The sequence below is a fragment of the Opisthorchis viverrini genome (assembly GCF_000715545.1).
Source record: "Opisthorchis viverrini unplaced genomic scaffold opera_v5_342, whole genome shotgun sequence".
Lineage (NCBI taxonomy): Eukaryota > Metazoa > Platyhelminthes > Trematoda > Opisthorchiida > Opisthorchiidae > Opisthorchis > Opisthorchis viverrini.
In genome coordinates, this window is record NW_008752002.1 from 477,016 (window position 1) to 499,413 (window position 22,398).

Here is a 22,398-nt window from a genome sequence, read left to right on the forward strand (position 1 = left end):
CACGAGTCATCGCTTCTGGGTCACCGGACACACGGAGGGAGAAGTGTGAGAGAGCTGAGTTCATCCTTGGCGTTCTGAGATGCAGAACCACGCTCGGGTCTTGTATGCGTGTTTCGGAGACACAGCATACATCGATTTTAAGGGAGTACAAGGTTTCAGCAAGCATAGCTTGTTTGACAATTTGACATAGAGTACGGACGTTAAAAGCTCCTATATAGAAAGGATCTCGTGGATTTAGGAAGGCGTTATTTTGTTTAATGTTTGTAGGCGGCGAGGAGCATAAGGCCCTTCGGTTAGATGACTGACAGTCAAATGGCCCAGCGACTTTTGCTTGTGCGGTGGGGAGGGGTTGGGGAGGGACATCGGTGGACGCTGAACTGCGCAAGAAGAATCACAAACACAACGAGCTTAAGAGATCCCACGGCTGGCCAAATTATCAACGCCTCAAGCTGCATACGTGTGTTTGACACATACATGATCCTTACTGTACGCGCTCGGTCAGCTGAAGAACGCTCTAAGCATTCAACAAGGGTACAAAGATCTTGTCACGCTTTTTTCTTTGTCATAGACCACAGCCTGTTCTCCTGTTTCTCTATTTTCTGCATGAGTTTTGAGTGACAAGAACTCATACATAGTACGACTGTTATTGTTTCACGCAGGAAAATTTACATATTCTGGTGAGAAATATCCTGGAACAACTGCTCAAAAGCTACGGCGCACGGTTATTGATTGATCAAGTCAGCCTGTTAAAAACGGACGTTGATACCCTACAGAACGTCACCAGTTTCATCGCACAATCCCAACAAGAAACACTTGCCGATATTTCCTATTTACAAGGGCAAGTCGTTGGATATAAAAACGTCTTGAACAGGGCTTTTGAGACGTTGTGCCCTAAACTGACCTCGCCTGCAACGGCTACGGAATGTACCACACTAAAAGTGAGTTGATCAGTTCAAACCAGTCATGCCCCCAGATAATTTTCTTCTGGTTACAACCATAGTCTACAGTGAATGAAATAGGCATTTCACTCTATTCAACTACAAAATAGAGTTATATGTTACTGCTTAATCACTCACGAAAACCGCGGTCATCATTAACGAACATAAGTTGTCTATTTTCCAAGGAAACTATCGTAGTCGGTTTGTACATTTTGTGATCGGACTGATCAGGTGCAACAGGTTTAAGATAAAATCTACTCAACCAAATTTTCGAGAATCCATTGTCGTGTAGTCTGGACCAAAGCTGATTTAGGATTCCGGTGAAACGTGGTGTAACTGCAGTGATATTTTCGAACATTTCCGTTCACGTCTTAGTGGCGGTAGAAGACGAAACCTTGGCCACAGACTCAGACAAATGGCTTAGATTTAAGTGCAAGTGTCTCTCGGTAAAGCACTCTCAAATATCAGACTTGCACTCACTAATTTTGCGTTGTTTGGATGATGAGATCTTGGTCATTTCCAAGAGTGTACATTAATTTTGCCCACTCGGAGGAGTGCCTGAGTATGCTGCTCTCACTTTACACCATTCCCTTAGCACACAGAAACCAGTAGTCGTTCAGGGTAGCAAAGTATCTTTATTATTACAATGCTTCATTATTGCCCTTCCTGAAGATACTAATACAGATCTGAAAGGTTACTATTTGAGAAATTCTCTGTATACTCACAAATGTTGCTTTTAACATCCGCAGGCAGACGTTGAACAGTGGAAAACAAATTTCAACGCTAGTAATCTCCTGGTGAATCCTAGTATTACGCTATCTGAAGTCACTGAATTATTTGGTGTGAACATTACGCAACTTTTGAGCGAGTTTGATAAACTAGAAGCAGAACTGGACCGAAAATCAAATGAGATGGTAGCTCAGGTGAGTTGTGCTGTGAGAGTATCCCGTTTAACTGAACCTGGTTTACTAGTATCTTTTCTCAAGTCAGTTATCGAATTTTGGCATGGATTCGCCGCAGTTCTCCCAGCATAGTACAAACTTGACTTTTTGTAAATACAGTCAGGTTGAATCTCGGTTTATCGGTTTTTTATATGGATAACTTTAAATGAAAAAATTGGTGATTGCTTTATAGCAAGGCAATTTTGTTAACTCAATCTCCATGTTTGTTACTTTTCACACTGTAAGGTCACATTAAGGAGGCACGGAGGTGGTTGGACAGTAGTCATGTAATACACAGCTAGTTGTTTGATTTGTGCTGAAGATTTGTTTGGTATTTTTGGGGAACACAAAGTCAGTCCACCTGGAAGGATAAGACAAATTTTCTTCATTCTGCACAAAACTTCGAGTGACGTAGCCTCATCAATTGCCTGCTTACATAATCCCAACCGTTGTGGACCGATTTCCTGGCGTTTCATGCACGATCCGAAATGCTAGGTCCCAACTAACAACGTCAGCTGCGCAGTTTTTGGAAATGCAAGGCAAACAACGTAGTCGTCAAATGATGTCATTTCTCACGCCCCCTGAGCCTGTAAGTATATAGAGCAGAAAAGAAATAATCGTTCAGCTGTAGCACTCTCCCGTTGCCTAACTGCCATGCCACACGAAGGAAGCACGAGTGCTTGGATACTGCCAGGTTGCCCATAGACAGAGAAAGTCGAAAGAAAGGTAGGGGTTGGAACCATGGACATTCTGGTCAGTAGATTTGCGCTATAACCACTTGAGACATTTCGCCCCTGGGCATAATGGAACAATTAGGGGGAAAATTATGATAATGATTATATGTGAAATGTATAGGAATTCTCTTTTCTATATTCCAGTATTCCGGTCGCCAAGTTATCTTTGAAAGGTGGTTAGATTCGACTGATTCCGCTTTGTTCTGAGTGAAATGCACTAATCATAGCAGCTCAACTCTTTCAGGGTTTCTAATGGCTCCAAATTTGTGTTTCAATGTATTAGCAAAAATATTTTGGCAATATCGTTTTACATTACTACATAATTGTACCTTTAGGCTACAGTGTAACCACAGCTTCTCTAACAGATCTGCTAGTTTGCGCACTGCAATGTTCGCAACTTTCATAAGTAGGTAGTAGTCCCCAGCAGATGTATGTGTGAACAAGAAGGCCACATTGTGGTTGAGTGGTTAACGTTACTCTGGTTTGTGGAAACATAGGATCCCATCCTGAAGAGTTCAGCCGGGTATTTGTAATCCGATGGACTCAGGATTTACAGCCAGTGAAGGAGCGGTACAGCGGTAAGGAGAACAAGCCATAAAAAGGGCTGAGCATACTTGTAGTTCTAATTTATTGAGTTTGGACATTCTATACAGCCGTCATACAGTTGAACTATTGGGTTTCATACTGTCAAATATGTGTGTAGATGTATTGGTGATTTCTACGTCCTTTAAAGTGCGCAAGGCTTAAACGCTTTCTGAATATCATCTGTTGGGAATTCACAACCAATCAGCGCAACATCTTTTATTCATTGCCACAATCCCTCTATCCGGCTGGCTAACGACTAGATCCGGGTTGTTCTTTAGTCCTTACAAGACGTTCACAGGCTTTTTGGCAGGATACAAAACCAGCGGACATATTCATGGGTGTCTGATGAGATATCTTTAGCACTCATGCGCCCATTCAAAAGTCTACTTAAAATCTGAAAGAGTTCGACGGAATAAAAGTAAATCAGTCTTATTCTAATTACAGCACATGGTCACCTAGTTGGTCCTACTTCAAGATCAATGTTTCCAGAAGGTAAATGTGGGGGTGTCTAGTGAAGGATAATCACTTTCGCGTACGTTAAAGGAGCATCGTCTGAGGGCTTGGTGATAAAGATAACTAAAAAACGCACAATCTTTATCACTTTTTGCTTCAAATTACGAACAAATTGGAGTAAGTATTGTTCGTCTAATTAAAAATTTGCTGGAAAAGATTGGGGTCTAGGAGAATCAAACTACGAATACACGTCGTTTGTAAAGAAAGATAAGAGAACTTTCTTTCGATGATAATCGTTGTTTTAGCACATTCAGGAGGGGGGCATCTGTTGGAACGAGCTCAAAAGAACTACCCATGGCTACACAGACCATTTGTCTGTAAGCTTCCATTTCAAACTCGGCGCATAATTCTGGTTTACAGTAGTGCCAGTTCCTTTAGTTCTTCTGGTAAGATACATGCAAGTATTTTGTGGGTGGAGACGTTATTTCGGGGATATACTAGCGTCTGCTGGAGAATGACATTCACAAGGCGGGCTCCTTATCAGTAGAATACATGTCTTGTGTAATCACCACGACATGGTCCGGAATGGATGCAGGCTGGAAGCAATATTCAGTAAACAGTTATGATCAAGGAATGATTTATTCACCAATCAACTACGCGGAATGATGCAAACAAAGAATTAGTCTCACAGACAATCCAAACTTGCGTATAGTTGAAGCACGTTGTAGGTCAGGAGAATTGCGGCTCATGGAGTTAATTTGGCTGTAAACTATTTGAAATGAATTTGCCTACAGAGAAAGTGCAAAGTTTCCTTAGAATTTGTTTTTTGCTAATTGGTTTATGCCTGTAGTTTTGATTCATCTGGGAGAATTATCTGTACCATATTGCCAATGCCCTCTGTTACATGATCACAACACCAGCATCTTCGCCAGGCTTGTGACTTACAGAACCATTCGTCGTTCTTAGCGTCCTAATAGCGTATTAGTTTCTCCATTTGGTCATAGAGAGTTTCAGGCTGCACTTGAGTCCGAAGGCAGTCAGTCCTGAGAATAAAGCCAATATTTTCTCTTGTAAATGGACTGGTTAGTAGATTTTGGACTGTAGGCTGTTTAGAGCTGGGGAATTCGGCCATTTTTATAGGTGTAGCGACAATGAACAATGTTGTTCCTGGATCCCAGCACGTTTTGCCGAGAAACGACCTCAAGTTCTCTTCGTTGGATACCCGGGTGAGTATCTGAGTCAGTGCACCAAAAAACGGCTGTTGTGCATTTATGCACATCTATAGGGTGCATTTGTCGCTGTTTCTTAATGTGATATAGTAAGCCTCCATTCATTGTATGGAGTGAACCCCCCCCCCTCCGAACAATGAAAATTTCCCTGAACTAATTGTCTGACATAAAGGAAAAATCTGTCAGCGCGAATGAAAATGGTTTCAACAGGAAAAACTTTGTCAAACTAAGAGTTCAGAGAACCAACCAAACTCTGACAGAATGTTGACGTATCAGGGTCACGAAAGTCGGAACAACCGATGGTGGAAACCATTTTTCTAGCAGCATCGTCTAATCCGATAAACAGGACATTCTGTTCATTTTGTGAGAGGTTCTCCAAACAATGGCAGTATGGTTCCCGTTGAAGCCTGTTTTCGTGGACAGGCTTAAAATATTATGATCAGGGTAAGCAAGTGAATGACACCCGTAAACATTGAAGATAGTTGAAGACAGGAACACAGTTTGGGACATTTGAGAGACATGATTACAGAGGTTGAGGCCTCATCCCCCGTGGTGAACAGCTTAGCCAGCCATACACCCCATCACTTATGACAGCCACCGTTTTTGTTTTTGTTTTCAAAAAGGGCGCCTTTTTCAATATCTTTAAATTTTTAAATGTTGTTGTCCTGAATAACTTAGATTTTCATTAGATTTCGAGTATACTGATTAGTTACGAGTCAGAGTTAATGATGGTCTCATGAACGTTTACTTGAATGTTTAGAAGCATCTCCACCATTTTGGACGGAAATTTCTCTCGAACCTTAATTTTGCCGAATTTTTTCGTGAAGTCTGAGTAAAAAATATGGTGCAATTGTTCTATGGACTTTCGCTAGCAAATGTGCCTCTGGCCGTATTAACGATATATTTCTCTGACTGCTCGAGAAAGTCTTTTCTCCCTCATTTCGGTTCCCGAGGGGCATTTTACGGCTCAGCAGTCAAAATGCATGGTTGTAACCTTGTAACTATTTGCCCAGTATGCCATTTTCCTTTTTCGGTAACTTTAATAAAGGCTTCCAGACCATCACTCTAAAGGATGCTTTTGAGTATGTGTGAGAGAGAGATAGACGGGCCTAGGTGGGACGCGCAATTATCTCAAGGTCCCCGGCACGGACTGGTTGAATTGACGGTGAACACAAACAGCCAAAATCAGTTGAATAGAAGTCTTCCGCCAGCCATATTGAAACGCGCCCTAATGTGGTATAAGTTCCTGGGCCCTACTCATGAAAGACAATGTTAACAGTAAATTGCTGGCCGGTCTAAGGCTGGTGCACATTGCACTACTGAATTCTTTATTGCTCAAGAAATGTAACAAGGCTCTTGGTTATCTGAAATGCTGCAGATTGTCTCTTGCCAAGTAAGCAGTAATACTCAGACCACACTCAGACCATTCTATCTCCTCTTAACTAAGGCTGTCTTCAGTGTACATCTGACAGTGATTTTTAGAACTTATTGCGTTACCTTCAATAAACAGAACATAGATTATTCACTCAACCATCTCTTACGAGAATTATTTTATTTTCTATTTGGCTTTTTTGCAGAGTTGCCATTTTCATACTTGTATGTGGCGGTGGTATGCAAATTATACCTTTCGCAGCTTCACGGTTCCCGATCGCTTAAACACGTCGTGTTTTGTTGGTTTTTTCAGATTGAAGGCCAATTCAACCTCACCGAGCAATTTCAAGCTCTGAATCAACTGTGGGACGAAATCAATACCAGTATTGGCGAACCGGCTGTTAGAAGCGTCAATCAAATCAGCCCAACAGTGACCAGTATAATTCACTCAACTGGGATGGCCGTTGCTGGAGTTGGTTACTTTTTCCTCATCATATGCACGCTGGCTCTTCTTGTTATAATAATCTACATCATTCTGTTGGCTACAGAAGCGTACGAACGAGATTTGTTAAGTACGTGTGATGTATGTCTCACACCAAATGGATAGGAAATTCCTCACTTAAAAGGATTTGAATCTATTCTATGTTGATTAAGACCTTTGGATCGTTTTATATTAGACTGAGTAGCTATATGAAGCAGAAACCTTTTGATCAATAGCACTAGTGACACATTTTCGTTCTCGAAATTCTGGCTATGGTGCATACGCCTCATTTTCGGAGATTTAATTCTCGGTACAAGGGATAAGGCTGTTCACGGTTTCATTTTAGAATGTTTGACAAAAACTGCGAATTGCGTACGTATATTTGATACAGGCTCGGCATTGATGACACTTGTGTCACCTGCGGCTCCTGATTTCATCTTAAACTTATGTATTTTCCGAGATTGACATCTGGATGATGTTTTTATAACCTGTAGCACGCAACACCGACAGTTAGAAATTCTGTAACAAACTGTATTGCACATCCACTTTTACTGTGTGCAATGAGGCAAAAATGCTATGTTTGACCTCTTGAACTATAAGACTTCTGTGGATGCTCACGAAGTCTAAATACAATCACTTAACAATCCCTGCTCAGATGTTAAAGCCTAATAAAAGACAGTGTTCTGGACTGACACAGTTGGCCAAATTTCCCTGGTAACCCTGACTTCAGACATGTATAATAAGAGGTTATCTAGAAAAAGCAAAATCCGGTTAAGGCTTTCTTTTCTTTACAGTCAGATTGTCATATGCAGATGGAGGCCACCCAAAAAGATATCACAAGAATAGAGTTTTCGTATGATCATCGTTATCATCGACAGCATGACATCAGTGTTCAACACCGAGGCTTCACTGGCGTACAACCATGATTTATTTGAAAGCCTTATTGAAAAGAAAAGAATGAAGGTGGACGGGAAGGGACTTGGTGCTAGCTTGCCATAATCATTCCGAAATGCCTAAACTTCCGGACATTCACTCAGGCGATCTGGATATAAACTGACAACAAGAACGCCGCTGACATCCGTTGGCAGCCATATCTTGTAATGTTTCCAATCAGGTACAGTGCGGATCACGCGGTCCCCATCCTGGAAGGCGAGTGGCACCGAGAACACACAAGCGTTTCGTGATCTCTTTCACATTCCGCAACACATGTCCCAACCAACATAGCATCTGGTGCTGGACAAATTCGTTGCGCAACCGGAAACGCACTTTCTAACTGCCTCGTTACAGATTCACCGACATCAACCCACACGAGCTATGATTCTGAGACAACTTCTCAGTCCCGCTGCTCGAATAGGCCAAGTCTCACAGCCATACAACAAATTAGCCTGCACTGTAGCTTGATACACACGTCCCTTCAAATTCAGCGATAAAGCATTCCGACGCCACAGGTGTCTCAAATTAGCAAACGCGACCGGAGCCTTGCAGATTGGTGCATTCACTTCATCTGTCACACTACAGTCAGAACTAATACAACTTCCAAGATACGTAAAACTTTCCTCTACTTTCAGTGCCCGTCCATGGATCGTAAGTGGCGTGTTCAGTGACTGCACGTCCATGAGCCTTATGCTTTGTAGGTGCAAAGTGCATACCAAAAGACAGGATGACTTTGGTCAGTTCATCCAAAAACACCTGCGCCTTCTCCTCCTCTTCGAACGTGAAAACAATGTCGTCTGCATATTCCAGATCGACAAGGTCTTCGTATATTCCTTCGAGTGGACTATTCCCTGCAATGATACCATATGAGGACTAAGGAGTGGACTGCTAAGAAGGAGTGTGAAAACAGTGTTCAACTTACTCGGTTTACCAGTTGTTCGGCTTTCAATATCTGACAAACTTCCAGGAGAACGGGACTACAAAGTAAGAAGGGCATTTACATGCTACTCAGGAAACCATGCCGAAGGTAACACCCAAAGGGAGCTTGGTAGTATCTGTTCACGCATTAAGTAAGGGGTATTGTAGGAACGCTAAAAAGACACCAAATTCTCACCAAATGTACTCCAGTGCCTGGATCCGGAATAAAAATATACGGGTATCGATTACGCGAACAGACCTTCGCCCTCAGCGATCACAATCATTACATAACAGTGGTGAAGGCGTTTCGTAGTCCGGCCTGGACTGATACTATTGGTCTCCGACAGGTTACGACTACCACTCGTGGAACACCAGAAAAATCACTTCTTGTGTCCTCACCCCAGGTTGTAGCGACCCTGAAAGCAGATATGGCAACCGACCATGACCTGAAAATGTCACAGTCGTAGTCTCTACCTTTATGCAATAATTGCATAGTTCTTGATCTGCATCTTTTCATTTTTAGGTATGCCTCATCAACAAAAGAAGCGTTGAATTAAATACACCTATCTCACTCGTAAAGTTAGTGGCTAATAGCAGTTAGCTCATGGCACCCATATTTCTTCACTTGACGAGAGGACCGCCGTTGAGTATTCGGTTTATTTCTTATTATTTTCAGTCATCCGGAAAGACCTTATGGAGGAACACTGCTACGAAAACACAATGTCCGCCTATGCGTCTATCCCTCATACGTTTCCACCTTCGACCCATCATATAAAGTGTGGAATAATTTTTTCAGCTGTTTTGTGTAGCACAATTCCACTGGTCGTGTTGGTTGGAGGGGCAACCATTTTACTGACCAGTGTTGGAAGCAATGAAGCATGTCGCTATTCGACCAATCCGTCTGGACTAAAGATAACCGATGAGGCTCTTAACCTTTACATTCGGTATGTTTGGCCGGAATTCATTGCAAATCAGTCCATCGATCCCGGTATCCTGGATCTGTTGAATTTACCTACACCAAAAGACGTAGTCGATGGTCTGTTGGTCAAGTGTAAGCAGACAGGTTCCAATCCAGAACCCGGATTACTGCCCTCTGTTGGTGTGGACCAGCTTGTCAACGTGACAGCCGTATTAGAGCAACCAAGGTTGCAAGAATCCATAGACAAGGCAGAGAAGTAAGTCACTGTTAACAACAAGTAACAAAACAGCGACCGTACTGATTGGGTGTGATTATGAACATTGGACTGGGCCTTGTGCATCTTTTTGTTTTGTGTTAAACTTGGTTCATGCATTTTTAAATCAAATGATGTTCTAGTCAAATAAGGGATCAGTGGGTATTCACTCTATGGAGTTGTGAAAAATGGAGATGTTTATAATACAGTTGGAAGTGTTAAGATGTATATTCTTTTCCGGATGGTGAGTACTTCACTAGCGCAATACTAAACAATTTTCATTCAAGAAGTATATCTACATAAGCCAGCCACCTATTCAAGGGTAACTGAGTTGCTGATCTAGCAAACTAGAAGTCCCACATTCTACCATCACCTTCGGTAACTACTCAGTTATACGCTTGTGCCGAGTATCATATCATCGTTAAACAAATTGTCTGTGAGACAGAAGGCGAACACAATCGCATTTACCTGAGTGTTAGGTGGAAGAAACCATACTCACGTACAACTGCAGCAGGTCTAAACAAAACCAGCCGTGTCATCGACAAAAAGCACACCCTTTTTATAAAGTATCAGATAATTTCGAACCGATCGCGAATGATAGGATCCACACTGTTGTCGACCAGAAATGCGATTTGAATCCGACTGCATGATCCGGTACTTCGCGTCCAGAAGAAACTTGTGCGACCTCTAATCTTGAGCTGCTCTGAGAAATATTCGGTCCCACAAACTTTGCTGACACCGATATCGCTCACTTGACTCCGTGACACGTTGATCCGTGTGCATCCTACTCAACACATCATTCCTTCTTTTTTCTTTCTTCCATTGAACCTTATCTACGCCTTATTCCTACGTAAACTTTTGACATGGTTTCTGGTATTATATGGGTTTGTAATAGAAGGCAAATCATGGAACACAAGCTCTGTTTGCTACCCTCGTTCTTCCCATGATTTCTATGGGTGCATTCCAACACTGGACTGTCTTTACGACTGCAGAGAACTGCTGAAGCTATCGAGTGATTGAGTTAAGTATTGTTTACAGCGGTTCGCACTTTTCCTGTGGAAAACAATATTTTTGGCTGTCGTTTGCAAAATCCGATCAATGAGTGGTGGCCCTGAATTAGTTGTTTTGGCCAATTGAAAGATCTGAGTTGAAAACTGACTGAAGAATAGTAGTAGGCTATGATAGTATGTTGTACACTCCATTAGTAATTCGGATAGTTTTTTAGTGCAGTATTATTTTCAACACACGCAGCCGATGTTTCGTTGGCTGTGCGTTCCTTAATACCTCCAGAGTGGAGGAAATGGCTTTCTGTCGTTCGCGGTATTAAACGTGTTTTATGATGCATCCCTTTGCCTACTATTGCGTCCTCGTTAGGTTTGCCTGCACCACACTCCTCTGTATCATCTTGACAAGTTTGCCATCCAATTTTTCTCAGTGCTTGCTTAACGTTGCGTCACAATCTAGTCTGCACAGAGCCGGTCGAATATATACGTACTTTGGATATAAAGCGCTCCGTTTCCCAATTGGGTCTTGGTCCCCATTAAATGCACTAAATATGTTTGAAGTACTTAGCGTTCCCCTTCTGTCTGTTTAGTCCTCGCTCTTCTTCTGCCATGACATAGAGGACAGATTCCTAATCCGTTTGTTAGGCATTTTAGACATCTGTTTACACTGTTCAGCTTTTCGGAGACATTCTACGTGGTTTTTTGCTTTGCAAGCATGCTATAAGATTGCCAAGGGGTTTCGTCTGTCACTTAATGGTTCTTTTACGACGAACTATGCAAAGCTTCTGAAGTGGAACAAGACTTAAAAGTAAAACCGGTGCCTCATCGTACATCAGTCTAAAGCAGCAATACTGTCCGCTGTCCTGTCTGATTGGTTGTAGATCACGAACTCCTCAGAATTGCCACTAGAGAATGACTTCTGTATTCTCGTCATTTTATGTCACTTTTGAATGTGTCTGTTTTTTACTAAAAAGTTCCACGTCACGTTTCAGAGAATTCACCATCCGGGCTCATAAGGCTTTAGTGAAGTTGATTCCGGTTAAGTACTTGGCCACAAAACTCAGCCTACTAATAATCGCTGTGTGAGGAAATTTCTGCATATTCTAAAGCGATTTTGCCCAAAGAGTCATTTTCCAACTGCCCAATTTGCCTGTTTTAGTACGTTGGTCACTGAAATAGTTCAGTTTGATTTCTCATCTTTCATTCCGGGAAATGTGGACGAGCTGTTTGCAACTATCACCAATATCACCTCTTATCTGGACAATTCTGATTACACGGTAAGTATTTCTGTACTACATATGACAACCCCAATATCAATGACATCACTGTAAAGCTATTCCATAGAATTGATGGTAATCTGCGTGAATCGTTGAATTTGAAACCATACATCTGCCTTTCCATATCGTTTGCCTGATTTCATTTGACTGATTTGGTGGGCTAAACTAAGTAATCGATGCTCGTGCAGCTCATGTGTGCCAAGTTAAGACGGGTATTCAGAGGTTCAGGCTGCTGGAAACCCAGAGAGTACCAAGGGAACTCCAGACTTCCCACTCGGGACTTATGCGTATATTCTCTGCAATTAATTACGAGATAAAATACAACCGATTCGAACTGACACATATTACTGAGTTTGGTAACTCCCAATTTCTACGTATATTACTACACAATTTTTTATTTTTCATTTTTATGTAGAACTAAGACACATGGTACAAGCGGACTGGAAATCCTCGATAAAGGTTCAATGTGATCATATTAGCTCTTGATCTACTTACGGTGATGAACGCCAATGTCAGGACGGCGTAAATATATGTTCGTCTCTAAGCATCGAACTCAAAAGTTTCGAATTCTGCAGAGTGATGACTGAATAATACAAGTCTATTTCTGACTGGTTTACAGGATTTATCATTTATGATAAAAACTAAATTATTTCTCATTCTTCCAAGTACTTTCCGTCCAAGCGCTTATACGTAGCATGCCTGGATATGCCAACATAATTATTTAAACTAGCGTTAAGTTGAAAAAAGGATCGGAGAGGTCTGAAAGCTTGATTTTCCTTTAACCCAGTCAAGAACTATTCACATTCACCAAGTTACTTTGTAAATTCGCCTTTGGTGTAGACGCGGCGATGACTCCGTGCAAGCTGTAAGTGACTGCGAAATTCATAGGAGCCAGATTCAACTCACTCTCTGCCTTGACACAATTATTCCGGTGATTCCAATTCGAGGGGAAAGCAATGAACTCGAGTTTCGCTCAGATTAGAGCTCAGCGCATGAGGACTTTTTAAACGAGAGGGATGCGAATGTAAACTCTATGCAAGTCCATGATCATCGATCGATCAACTGATGTAAGTCTCATCAGAATATTAGTGTTAAGGAAGGCTTCCAAGCGATATTCATGACCCAGTTTATTGATCATTTGCGGCTGATTCGTAAAACTCGCTTAATACGCAGCGTAATAAAATCCACCAACTTAAAGTCACCGTCCGGCTTTCATGTTCACCTTCAATAGCTGCCCCACTTAATTCTTCTGATTACGAACCTACCGAGTAATATTCGGTCTCAGATACCTTGCTCGCTATCTAGGCGCAAACACCTAACTGGAGCTGTTGTTGCTACCCGTTTGTTTCGATTTGGTCATCACTCCATCTACGCAGCTGAGATTTGTCTAAAAGAACCTTTTCCATGCAACAAACTACTGACTTGTTCCTCTACGTTTACACCAACTATTGTCAGTGAATGTTGACGAGCTTAGCATTCGATGTTGTGACAGCCTTTTGTTTCTGTTACCAAGCTGGTTTATTACAATTGCAGACAAGTATCCTCTCTCATTGTTATCTTGTAACAAAGTGTTAAATGAACTTCTACATATAATTGTCCTATTTGTAACATGTCCGTACAACACAGCCCAGTATTGCAGAGCTGCGCGAGTCACTGTCGAACATCACATGGATTTCCGACTACACGAACAAGCTTTCACTATTTGTCATATCATACATGAATCAATACGCCGAAGCTCTGACTATTAGCACTACTGTGGAGGCTATTCAGAGTGAACTGAAAAAGGCCGAGGAAGTGAATACCGAGATAAGACAGCTGATACGAGCATTTGAAATACTACAACTTTATCGGAATTTTACAACACAACTGCTGCAAATGGAACAATCTTTAAAGAATCTAATTCAGGTAAGTCAGTGGTCATTCTACATGCTAATCAAAGTCCAACACGCGTAAGGACTCGCTTGGATTTCGAAAACTATACAAGGTCACAATTTAGCAGACCAGATGTTATCGGTTACCTGACATCCTGGGACACGGACCTCAGAAACACATCTCTGTCTTGTAGTCCTGCACAATTGACTGGCATGCGAAGGCCATAAAACATATAAACAGCGGTAATGAGGCAAGAAGTCAGTTGAAACTGAATGGACTCAAAACTAGTTTTTTGAATGCAAAGTTCTCTATAAGATTGAAAATGCTACAAGAATACTCATTAGTAATAATCCAGATGTGTTAGCATCCAAATACGCTCAAAAACAAAAAGACGTTTGCAAAAACCGTTGTCACCTCTCTGCTAATTGGCCAAAAACTGGTTTGTTTCCAAAGAACACTATATCAGTCGACAACATGAAGCTTAGTTTGTATAAACGCATTCTAAGAATAGTTCCTACTTCTGCTGGGTATTGCTGTATGCAGTGTGATGCCTGATTACTTCTATATTTGGAGGTTATAACACTCACCGTTTGCTTTGTTCGCCGTTCCGATGCCCCTTCTTATAAAATCCAAAGAAACCTTTTAGAATATCGGCACAGTATTCCGTATGATTGAGGTCGAATGGTTTGTACACTATGTGATATCTATTTGAGTTGACTGACGGTGAAAAACCACAGCGATGATTGTGGAGTCTCTCTCAACTCAAGGTTTCGACTTCCCTGAACGAATTTTGTGAGGAGGATTATAATCGGAATGGCAAAGGACTGTTTTGCTTCTGAAGAGGTCATCCAAAGTGACTGAAACCTTAAGCTATAAAACCCTACAATCATAGTTGTGCTTTTAGCCACCAACCAAACTTCGAAAGAGACGTTTCGGCCTTCATCAAGTTTCTCTGGGAATTTTTGGAGGTTAGTGCAAAGCCCAGTAGGTGAACTTTCCCTGTTTTACCCATGGATCAATATTCAAGACATAAGTTGGTCAGAATATCATATTTTGCATCGCACTACAACAAACGGGTGACGAAGTAGTTAACAAGGTATCACTTTTTTACTTTGACGATTCAACGAACTAGAACCCTTCATTGCTTCATCTGCCAGTGAACATCCAAAAAACGATCATATTGTCTGAGGCCTGGAGCAACCGGGGGCTGTTTGCTCCTCTGCGGTTGAGTGGCTTTACATATTATTTATCAAAACCTCATTGAATGGCAATGATACTCAAGTACGGTTCTGCTGTCACAGGGTGCCTGTCCGCCCATGGTGCTTGGATTACATAGTACTGACGGACAATGCTGACAGACAAACCGTTTCTAAACGAGCTTTGTAAGCACCGTAAACATCTCCGAGACAGACAGCATAGGTAAAAAAACTCCAAATCTGTTCAGCTACAGTCACAGTACTCTAACGATTTACCGAAACCTTTGTTTTTGATCAAACTGGAAGCTCTTGAGGGCTGACGTTCAGAAAGTTTGGAGAGTTGTGAAGGCGAAAACATGGGGTCCTATTTCTTCTTTGGAAGTTACAACATAGGCTTGTGTAAACTGGAACAAGATCACAGCAAACAGGCATCGATTGTGCCAACGGCCTGCTCAGAAATGTGGTAAAATTGATTATTAGTTCAATTTATGTTTTTCGTCGTTTTGAGCAGTTTTTTGAGACCCCGATGGAAATATAGCCCACTTGCTTAAAAATCACTAGTCTTTAAGACTACTAACAAGCCAAATTTACAAGATTTTGTAAGATACTGATTTTTTATTCAGCGACTAACCGTTTTTGTTGCAGTCTTGGAGCTCAGCCCAACTAAGACTGTTCGATTAAAACCAATATATTTAAAATGGACAAAAATGTGTTCCTTTAAAGTGTTTCTTCCAGTCAATTCCCACTTTCCTTTCTATGTCATGTCTTGCCTGAGCAAAGTCGACTAACGGAGCCAACTAGTCTGGTTGGGTTGTATTTTTGTTCTTCCGCAGTGTAAAAATTAGATAAGATTTTTCTGACATCGCAATGCTTTTCGGGGTTTGTCCGATTGTTATGATTGTTTAGTATCGGTGGGTCATTCTTCTAAGGTTATTTTTAGTTTAGGTGAGAAAGCGATACACTCATTTTGTTGGCAAAAATCACCCCTCACAAATCTTGAATCTCGGTCCGTCCCTTATAGTGGCACTGGGATGAATGGGATTAATTTGGTTACGCTTTGAGGAGTTGACTTGCACTGACTTTTATTGTTTTGTTTCTATTTGGTTCGGTGTCTTTGGAAACACTGTCGTTTATGTGCACATTGTGTATGATTATGCTGGTTACCTGGAAGAACACATTGGTGACCCTTCTGCACAGGCCACCTTTTTTGGACAGTAATTATATCAGAGACGTCTTTATTCACCTCTTTGTCCCATCTCTAGAGATGCTACATCAGCAAAGCGGTGCGTTTTAACACTTTAACTGCCAGCGTAGGAACATGATGAATCCTCCCGCACGGTAATTTAGAACGATACCGACACCTGGACAAACTGTCACAGTGGCTTCTGAATCGCAAGAGTTCTCCAGACGGAATCGAAAGGGGAGTGATGGATTAGTAGCTCAACTATTGTCCTCGGGGGTCAAATGATTGTTTTCAATAAGCAACATGCATCGATTTCAAGCGAGTCCAGTATACAAACAATAGTAGTTTTCCACTTGCTTCAGGTGGCAAAAACTAAAATCAGCCAGATAAAATGGATTTTGAAGCCTGAAGACTGATTTTAAGATACCTGAGGTTGTCGGGGTCGGTTGATGCGTAGATTACGCAGGTAAGACCGCCGTAAGACGAAGGTAATAGTCAGTCCTGGTGACAATAAATCACCAAGACCAATATTACTGATGGGTGGGGGAGAGAGAAACGTCTGTAAAAAAAAGAGGAAGGATGAAAGCGTCAGCAGTAATATGTTTCTGCTCATCCGCCTTGAGGTATGCAACAAGTAAGATACCCGATTAAGGCACCACACAAAGATTGATGTGGCATGGGATGATTTCTGGTTGTATTCTAGCTGGGATACCGCCAGGGCGGAAGACTGGAGTCTCAACTAAAGCTTTTGACCTGACTGCAAGGCAGCAGTGGCTCGCTTGGGTTCCAGTAGTCTAAATTTCAAGGGAAAATTGCAACGTTTGTTCCAATCCCCGACCTGAAGGGCCATAAAACCGTGTATGCCATACTTTTATCCATTGACCAAGCTGGTGATAGAGATTCTGTTAGTGTCGTACAAATACCGACCCACCCTCGTCCTCTATAACCTATAGAGCCATGGAGGCGCCAAAGCCGTCCCCTTGGTCAGCTTCAGTCCCTCCGCGACGAAGGTGTACTTAAAAACTATCGAATTATTTGTTCAAACAGATAAGAGACTGATAGGTAACAAAAAGTGATGTGCTACTGTTGACAAACTATTGACGTGACGAATAATCGACGTCGAAAAACATTGGTATGACTAGGTGAATGCTCTAGTCGCGGCGTCGTTGTGGATGCTAAGTCTACGGCTTTGCAGCCAATAAAATTAACCACGGCAGCAACCCATCTATCAGAGACTTAGGTTAAGTGATCCGATTACCCAATTCTCATTGGCTAACTTTATTAGCAGGTTTAGCCGGGGTGTGAGTAATATCGAGCTTATTTCGTAGCTCGGATAATCTGCAAACGTAATGTGTCATGTAGTCGAATCCATCCAGCTTTAGGCCTTATTGGTTCTCTGTCCCACTATATTATAAGTGACAATATGTAAGTATTCGGAATGAAAATAAAACCTTCACTATCCTAAGCTACTACCGCGGACGAACACACGTCACGTAAACCAAAACGTCATTATTCGGTCTTACTACTTTGCAACAGAGCTTCAGCGAGTAGAAGAGAAATAGCAAAAGGATGAATTTTTAATGCTTGTAGGAACGCTCTACTCATCTTTATGAGTATATCAGTGATAAAAGCTCCATGTGCACTTTTGGCGAACTGCGTGATGTGAAAGTACCTACATTATCATCGAACTTGCGACAGATCTTATCCTTCAGCGGCCATTTTGGCTAAAAACCATGCATACCTTAAACCGACATAAACTAATGAGGTCATTACGTGTCATTTTTATCTGGGTAGTTTTAAACCAGGTCTGCACAGGATTACGTATTTCATTAACTATCGTCAGCTTGTGTTTTTGTCACACAGATTCACTGTTGCTGAGGCCTTGTCCGCGTGAACTTTTGAGCTAACTTTTCGCATACGTTAGCACACGTATCCACCCACGGAACTAAATTATTGATAATGAGAAAAGCGCTAATTCAAGTTCTACCTACCCATCCATCGACCATGGGAAAAACGTAGTTTCGTAGTCTGCCGTCTGCCGCATCTGTTAAAAACTGCGAAGCTATTGCTGTTGAAAAGATTAGGCAATCATCTGCTCAATCTTTAAAGAAATGAACACTTGGCACAGACCCTTATCCATTTATTGAAATCAAACAATTTGAACTTTACCATTGTGTTGAATGTATGTGCATATAAGAAAAAATCAATCCTCCACTGTTATAGCAGGTAGTCCTTGTCACACTGAAATAAGTCACTGCGAAGGTGAGCGGGTGAACACACAATCCCTACCCTTGTTCAATTTCGTAATCGAAGATTTGAGGTTAGTTGTTGGTATTCGCGGGACATATAAAATCCACACTCACATCAACCTCTTGTGAACAGTTCTCCACCTGTCATGGAGCAGTTATTCCCGTGAATACTTCGAGTGCAACAAGCGTGTGCCGATGGGGTAGTGGTAGCACGCCTGCCCCCAAACCAAATACCCGTATTTCATACTTAAACATAGCCAAAGGTATACACTTAGATGAGCTCTAATAAGAGCAAAACACGACTTATGTGTTCCCCTTTTTTTGACAAGTACTTTTGACAGAGTACAGGACCGTCTTTAACCAAGTGACTCTATTCGGTGGAACTATGGTGTTCTGATTGCTTTTCCAAGTCAGCCTGAGCGTGAGAGGTTAATTTTCTTCCACAACCTTTTTCATCACTCATCACTTGTTGTTGCCTGCAAAAGAGTTAATAAAGAGCCTTACGTTTCGGATCTTTCTAGTATCTCTATAGTATACAACCCTGTTACATGAGGTCCCGAGATTTGACGAGAACGTCCGCCAATGATCGCAACATATGCGACTCTGAATGGTCACGTGCTAATGTCGTCGATTTGGGTACTAATGTTGAATCAGCTGACGGATGAAAATTGGATATTTTCTCTGGATTAAACGCTAACGTAATGTTCAAATAAAACACGTGAAGGGAAGTAGTCGACTCACCACTCATATAGTATTGATACCAAACAAGACAAATTCCAGCCAGTCAGCTGATAATTGACGCTAGGCATTTGTTCACCAGCCCACCTTCTGAGAAGTCGTCACTCGAGAAGTAGCCAATTCGTGACCACGTGATGTGGATTCCGTGTTTAAAGGATGAGTGGTGTCATGTCCTGTTAATATGAGAGCCAATCATAACGTTGACCAGCCATTCATGGTCAAAGCGTTGTGTTGACCAATGGCCGGAAGGCTACGAGTTCGAAACTCTGAGCTTCGTGAGATACGCACTGTTGGTGATTCTGCTTCCTAACAAGGATGAAACACATGTACACTACTTCTGTTTCACAGCTTGTCGGCATTCACTGACAGGGTGAAATCTCGATAGGATGGTTTAGGTGTGCTCCCACAAGGCTCGCGACCCATTAGTTATTATTATTCAGATGCACTAGATCGGCAGTATTGTCTCACTATGTTGCAAACTAAAAAACATTGAAGCTCATGCGAAAATTCGATTGCTGTTGACCAGCGGCACTCACTGTATTAGAAAGAGCCACTTAGTAATAAGAAAACTTGATTACAAAGAATACACATAAGAACCCAGAGATTACCTGATGGATTTCTAGCATGGAAAGGATTAAGAATGGACTGAAACTAACCAAATTACCTAACCAAAATGTCAAGAATGTTTGAATCTAAAGTGTACCTTTTTTAACTGAAGCCAATTTAAATGGACAGGTTAGTGTTGATTTCAGTGTTCTGTTATATATTTGTCATTTGAACATCATCCTCGAGAACAACACACTGGTACTTCACTTCATCACAACCACGTCACTTTATTGGATAAGTGTGCAGATTTTGGCTGTGCTGCCGGAGCCTTCAGACCTAGACAGAAGGACGCTTATGGTCCTGAGTCTTGGCTCAAAAGCCTAGCCGCAATGCATCGCACCACCACTCCTTGCAAAACTGAAATGATAGGCTCGCTGAGTGTCACATGTGCACTCGGCAATATAGCTCGGTAGGTTATAGAGGTTCACACACCGCCACACATCGGCAAGTTTCAGTCTCCTTGTGAACGAATTGTCTTCTTTGAGGAACGACGTTGTTCACGTACCAAGCACCCTGATGCAGTCACTGGCATTTTACGCAAAACTCGCACAAGTCGCCAATAAAAAAATATTCCGACGCAGAGCTGATCAACTTCTTCCAACCAAACAGCTCCTTGGAAAAGTAGCACCAGAAAGTAACTCATGCTTCACATCTGAAGTAGATTTTGGGTCCACCATAACCATTGTATCAAAACAATACGGCTACAGATCCGATACCGGGATGCTTAACCAACATACGGAGGCAGTTGAGAATGACGGTCTCTAGTGAGGCTGAATCCAAACACTGCAGCCGAATCAAATGTCACTGTATCATCGTTGGCAATATCACAAGAAGCTACGGTTAAACGAGACGGAAAATTCTAGAATATTCACTGACCTATGGCGAGCCGACTGGGATTGAGGGTGAAAACTAGCCAGCTTGAGTGAAAATCTAAGCACATGAGCCCCACAAAATCTAAAGCAGTTGTCCACTGTTTTGGTGAGAGGAAAAACTACCCAACTATACTTCTGGACCATTTTCGTCAACCCAGTTTGCAATACATACAAATAGTCAGTCGGCGGCTGTAAGTAGCTAATACTTCTTGGAATGTTCTTGCGTATACTGGGCCAATAATCCACTTGAATTTGCCACTGTTGGCTTGGATCTTGGTAGATGCAGAACGTGTTACAAAGAAAAAATGTAATCAAGTCAAAAACGCATTCATCCTTGTTCTTCTCATCTGTCCTATTCTCCACAGATTTTGAAAGATCCTGCCGCGCTTGAAGCACCAATCCGTCCAACTTACAGAGAAAACGTGAGGATCGCACTGCGTAACCTAACTGCACTGCTGAATGTCACCACCAGTCAGTTTACGAAAGACGTAATCACATGCGGCAGTGTGAACACTATTGCAGTTTCGGTAATCGGAGCTACCTGTGGCAAAGATGGGATAATCAGTCGCCTTGGAGGATTTTGCTTTATTCTATTAATTCTTATCGGAGCGCTTCTGCTGACAGTACTTGCGTTTCAATTTTTTCTATGTCTACATGAACACCATTGTTTGTATGCAACAAATCAGGGCATTCCACTTCATTTGTTTGTGAAATTTGTTTACCGTCATCTTGCCCACGAGTACAAATGAAAACTGAATGTCGCCACGCGACATTCAACAGAACAGTCCAACTCAGGCGTTCGTCTGGATGATTTCCATCCGCACTCGTCTATGACGAGATTACTTCTGCGCATGTTTCGCGTTTATTTCTGTTGCGCCACCACAACGTGTCGCTGATACCAGTGCTTTTTTTACTTCGGTGCGCTTTTTGGTGCTTATTTTCTCCTGTCTTTCTGACAAATCGTTTCCGGAGGCCAAAAATTAGAAATAAGTCGCCCAAGTATTGCATTAAACAGTACCAGTTGGTATCATGTTGCCACAATTACAGAATACTGGTTAGATGTTTTCAGCGAAGAGAGCACCATTCTGGCTGGGGTGTTTGGCATGGATTTAGACTTATGCAGGCTGTTAGCACCTAATAACTAGCTATCGTTCGAAACTGCTCCGCTGGTTAACAGCACTTCATCGACTGGCGGCCTGAAGACAGCTAGGAAACCAAAACTCCCTTGCTCGCAGCCTATTGTGCAACATGTCGGCCAGTGATGTATATGTGAACCTGAGGGGATGAGACCAATGACAAAACAGTGAGGACTTTTGAGAACCCTCAGCATGCGTAAGCATGAGAGCACGCTAATGACATCGGCATTAGTCTTTTCACACACAGGTAGTGGCGTGATCGATTATTACCCCAGATTTCCACAAATAAATTACCGTAATGATATTCTGGAAGATACCTATCGGTGTACCCCTGGGTGGGGTTGCATATCCATGCTGTGAACCAAATGGCCAAAACTGATGTTTGCCAGTAAAGTTACCTTAAAGAGAAGGTGGAGCATCGAGATCTTCATGTTGACAAACTGACACTAGGCAACTCACTGATGCATCCGTTGCAGTGACCAGTGAGCCCGCATGTGGATTCAAAAGTTG

At 42.0% G+C, this 22,398-nt stretch overlaps 1 protein-coding gene across 1 annotated transcript in view; it reads left to right on the forward strand.

Moving 5' to 3' along the window:
• The window catches only part of T265_10213 (hypothetical protein), a gene marked incomplete at both ends in the record, with an annotated part of 54,842 nt that extends 33,044 nt beyond the window's left edge, over positions 1–21,798 (forward strand). Inside the window, 7 exons of the mRNA XM_009176520.1 lie at positions 660–938; positions 1,688–1,861; positions 6,565–6,823; positions 9,260–9,758; positions 11,919–12,036; positions 13,663–13,941; positions 21,118–21,798. Coding sequence (XP_009174784.1) covers positions 660–938; positions 1,688–1,861; positions 6,565–6,823; positions 9,260–9,758; positions 11,919–12,036; positions 13,663–13,941; positions 21,118–21,501 — 1,992 coding nt within the window. The remainder of the gene's footprint in view (positions 1–659; positions 939–1,687; positions 1,862–6,564; positions 6,824–9,259; positions 9,759–11,918; positions 12,037–13,662; positions 13,942–21,117) is intronic.
• Between the last annotated feature and the right edge of the window lie 600 nt (positions 21,799–22,398).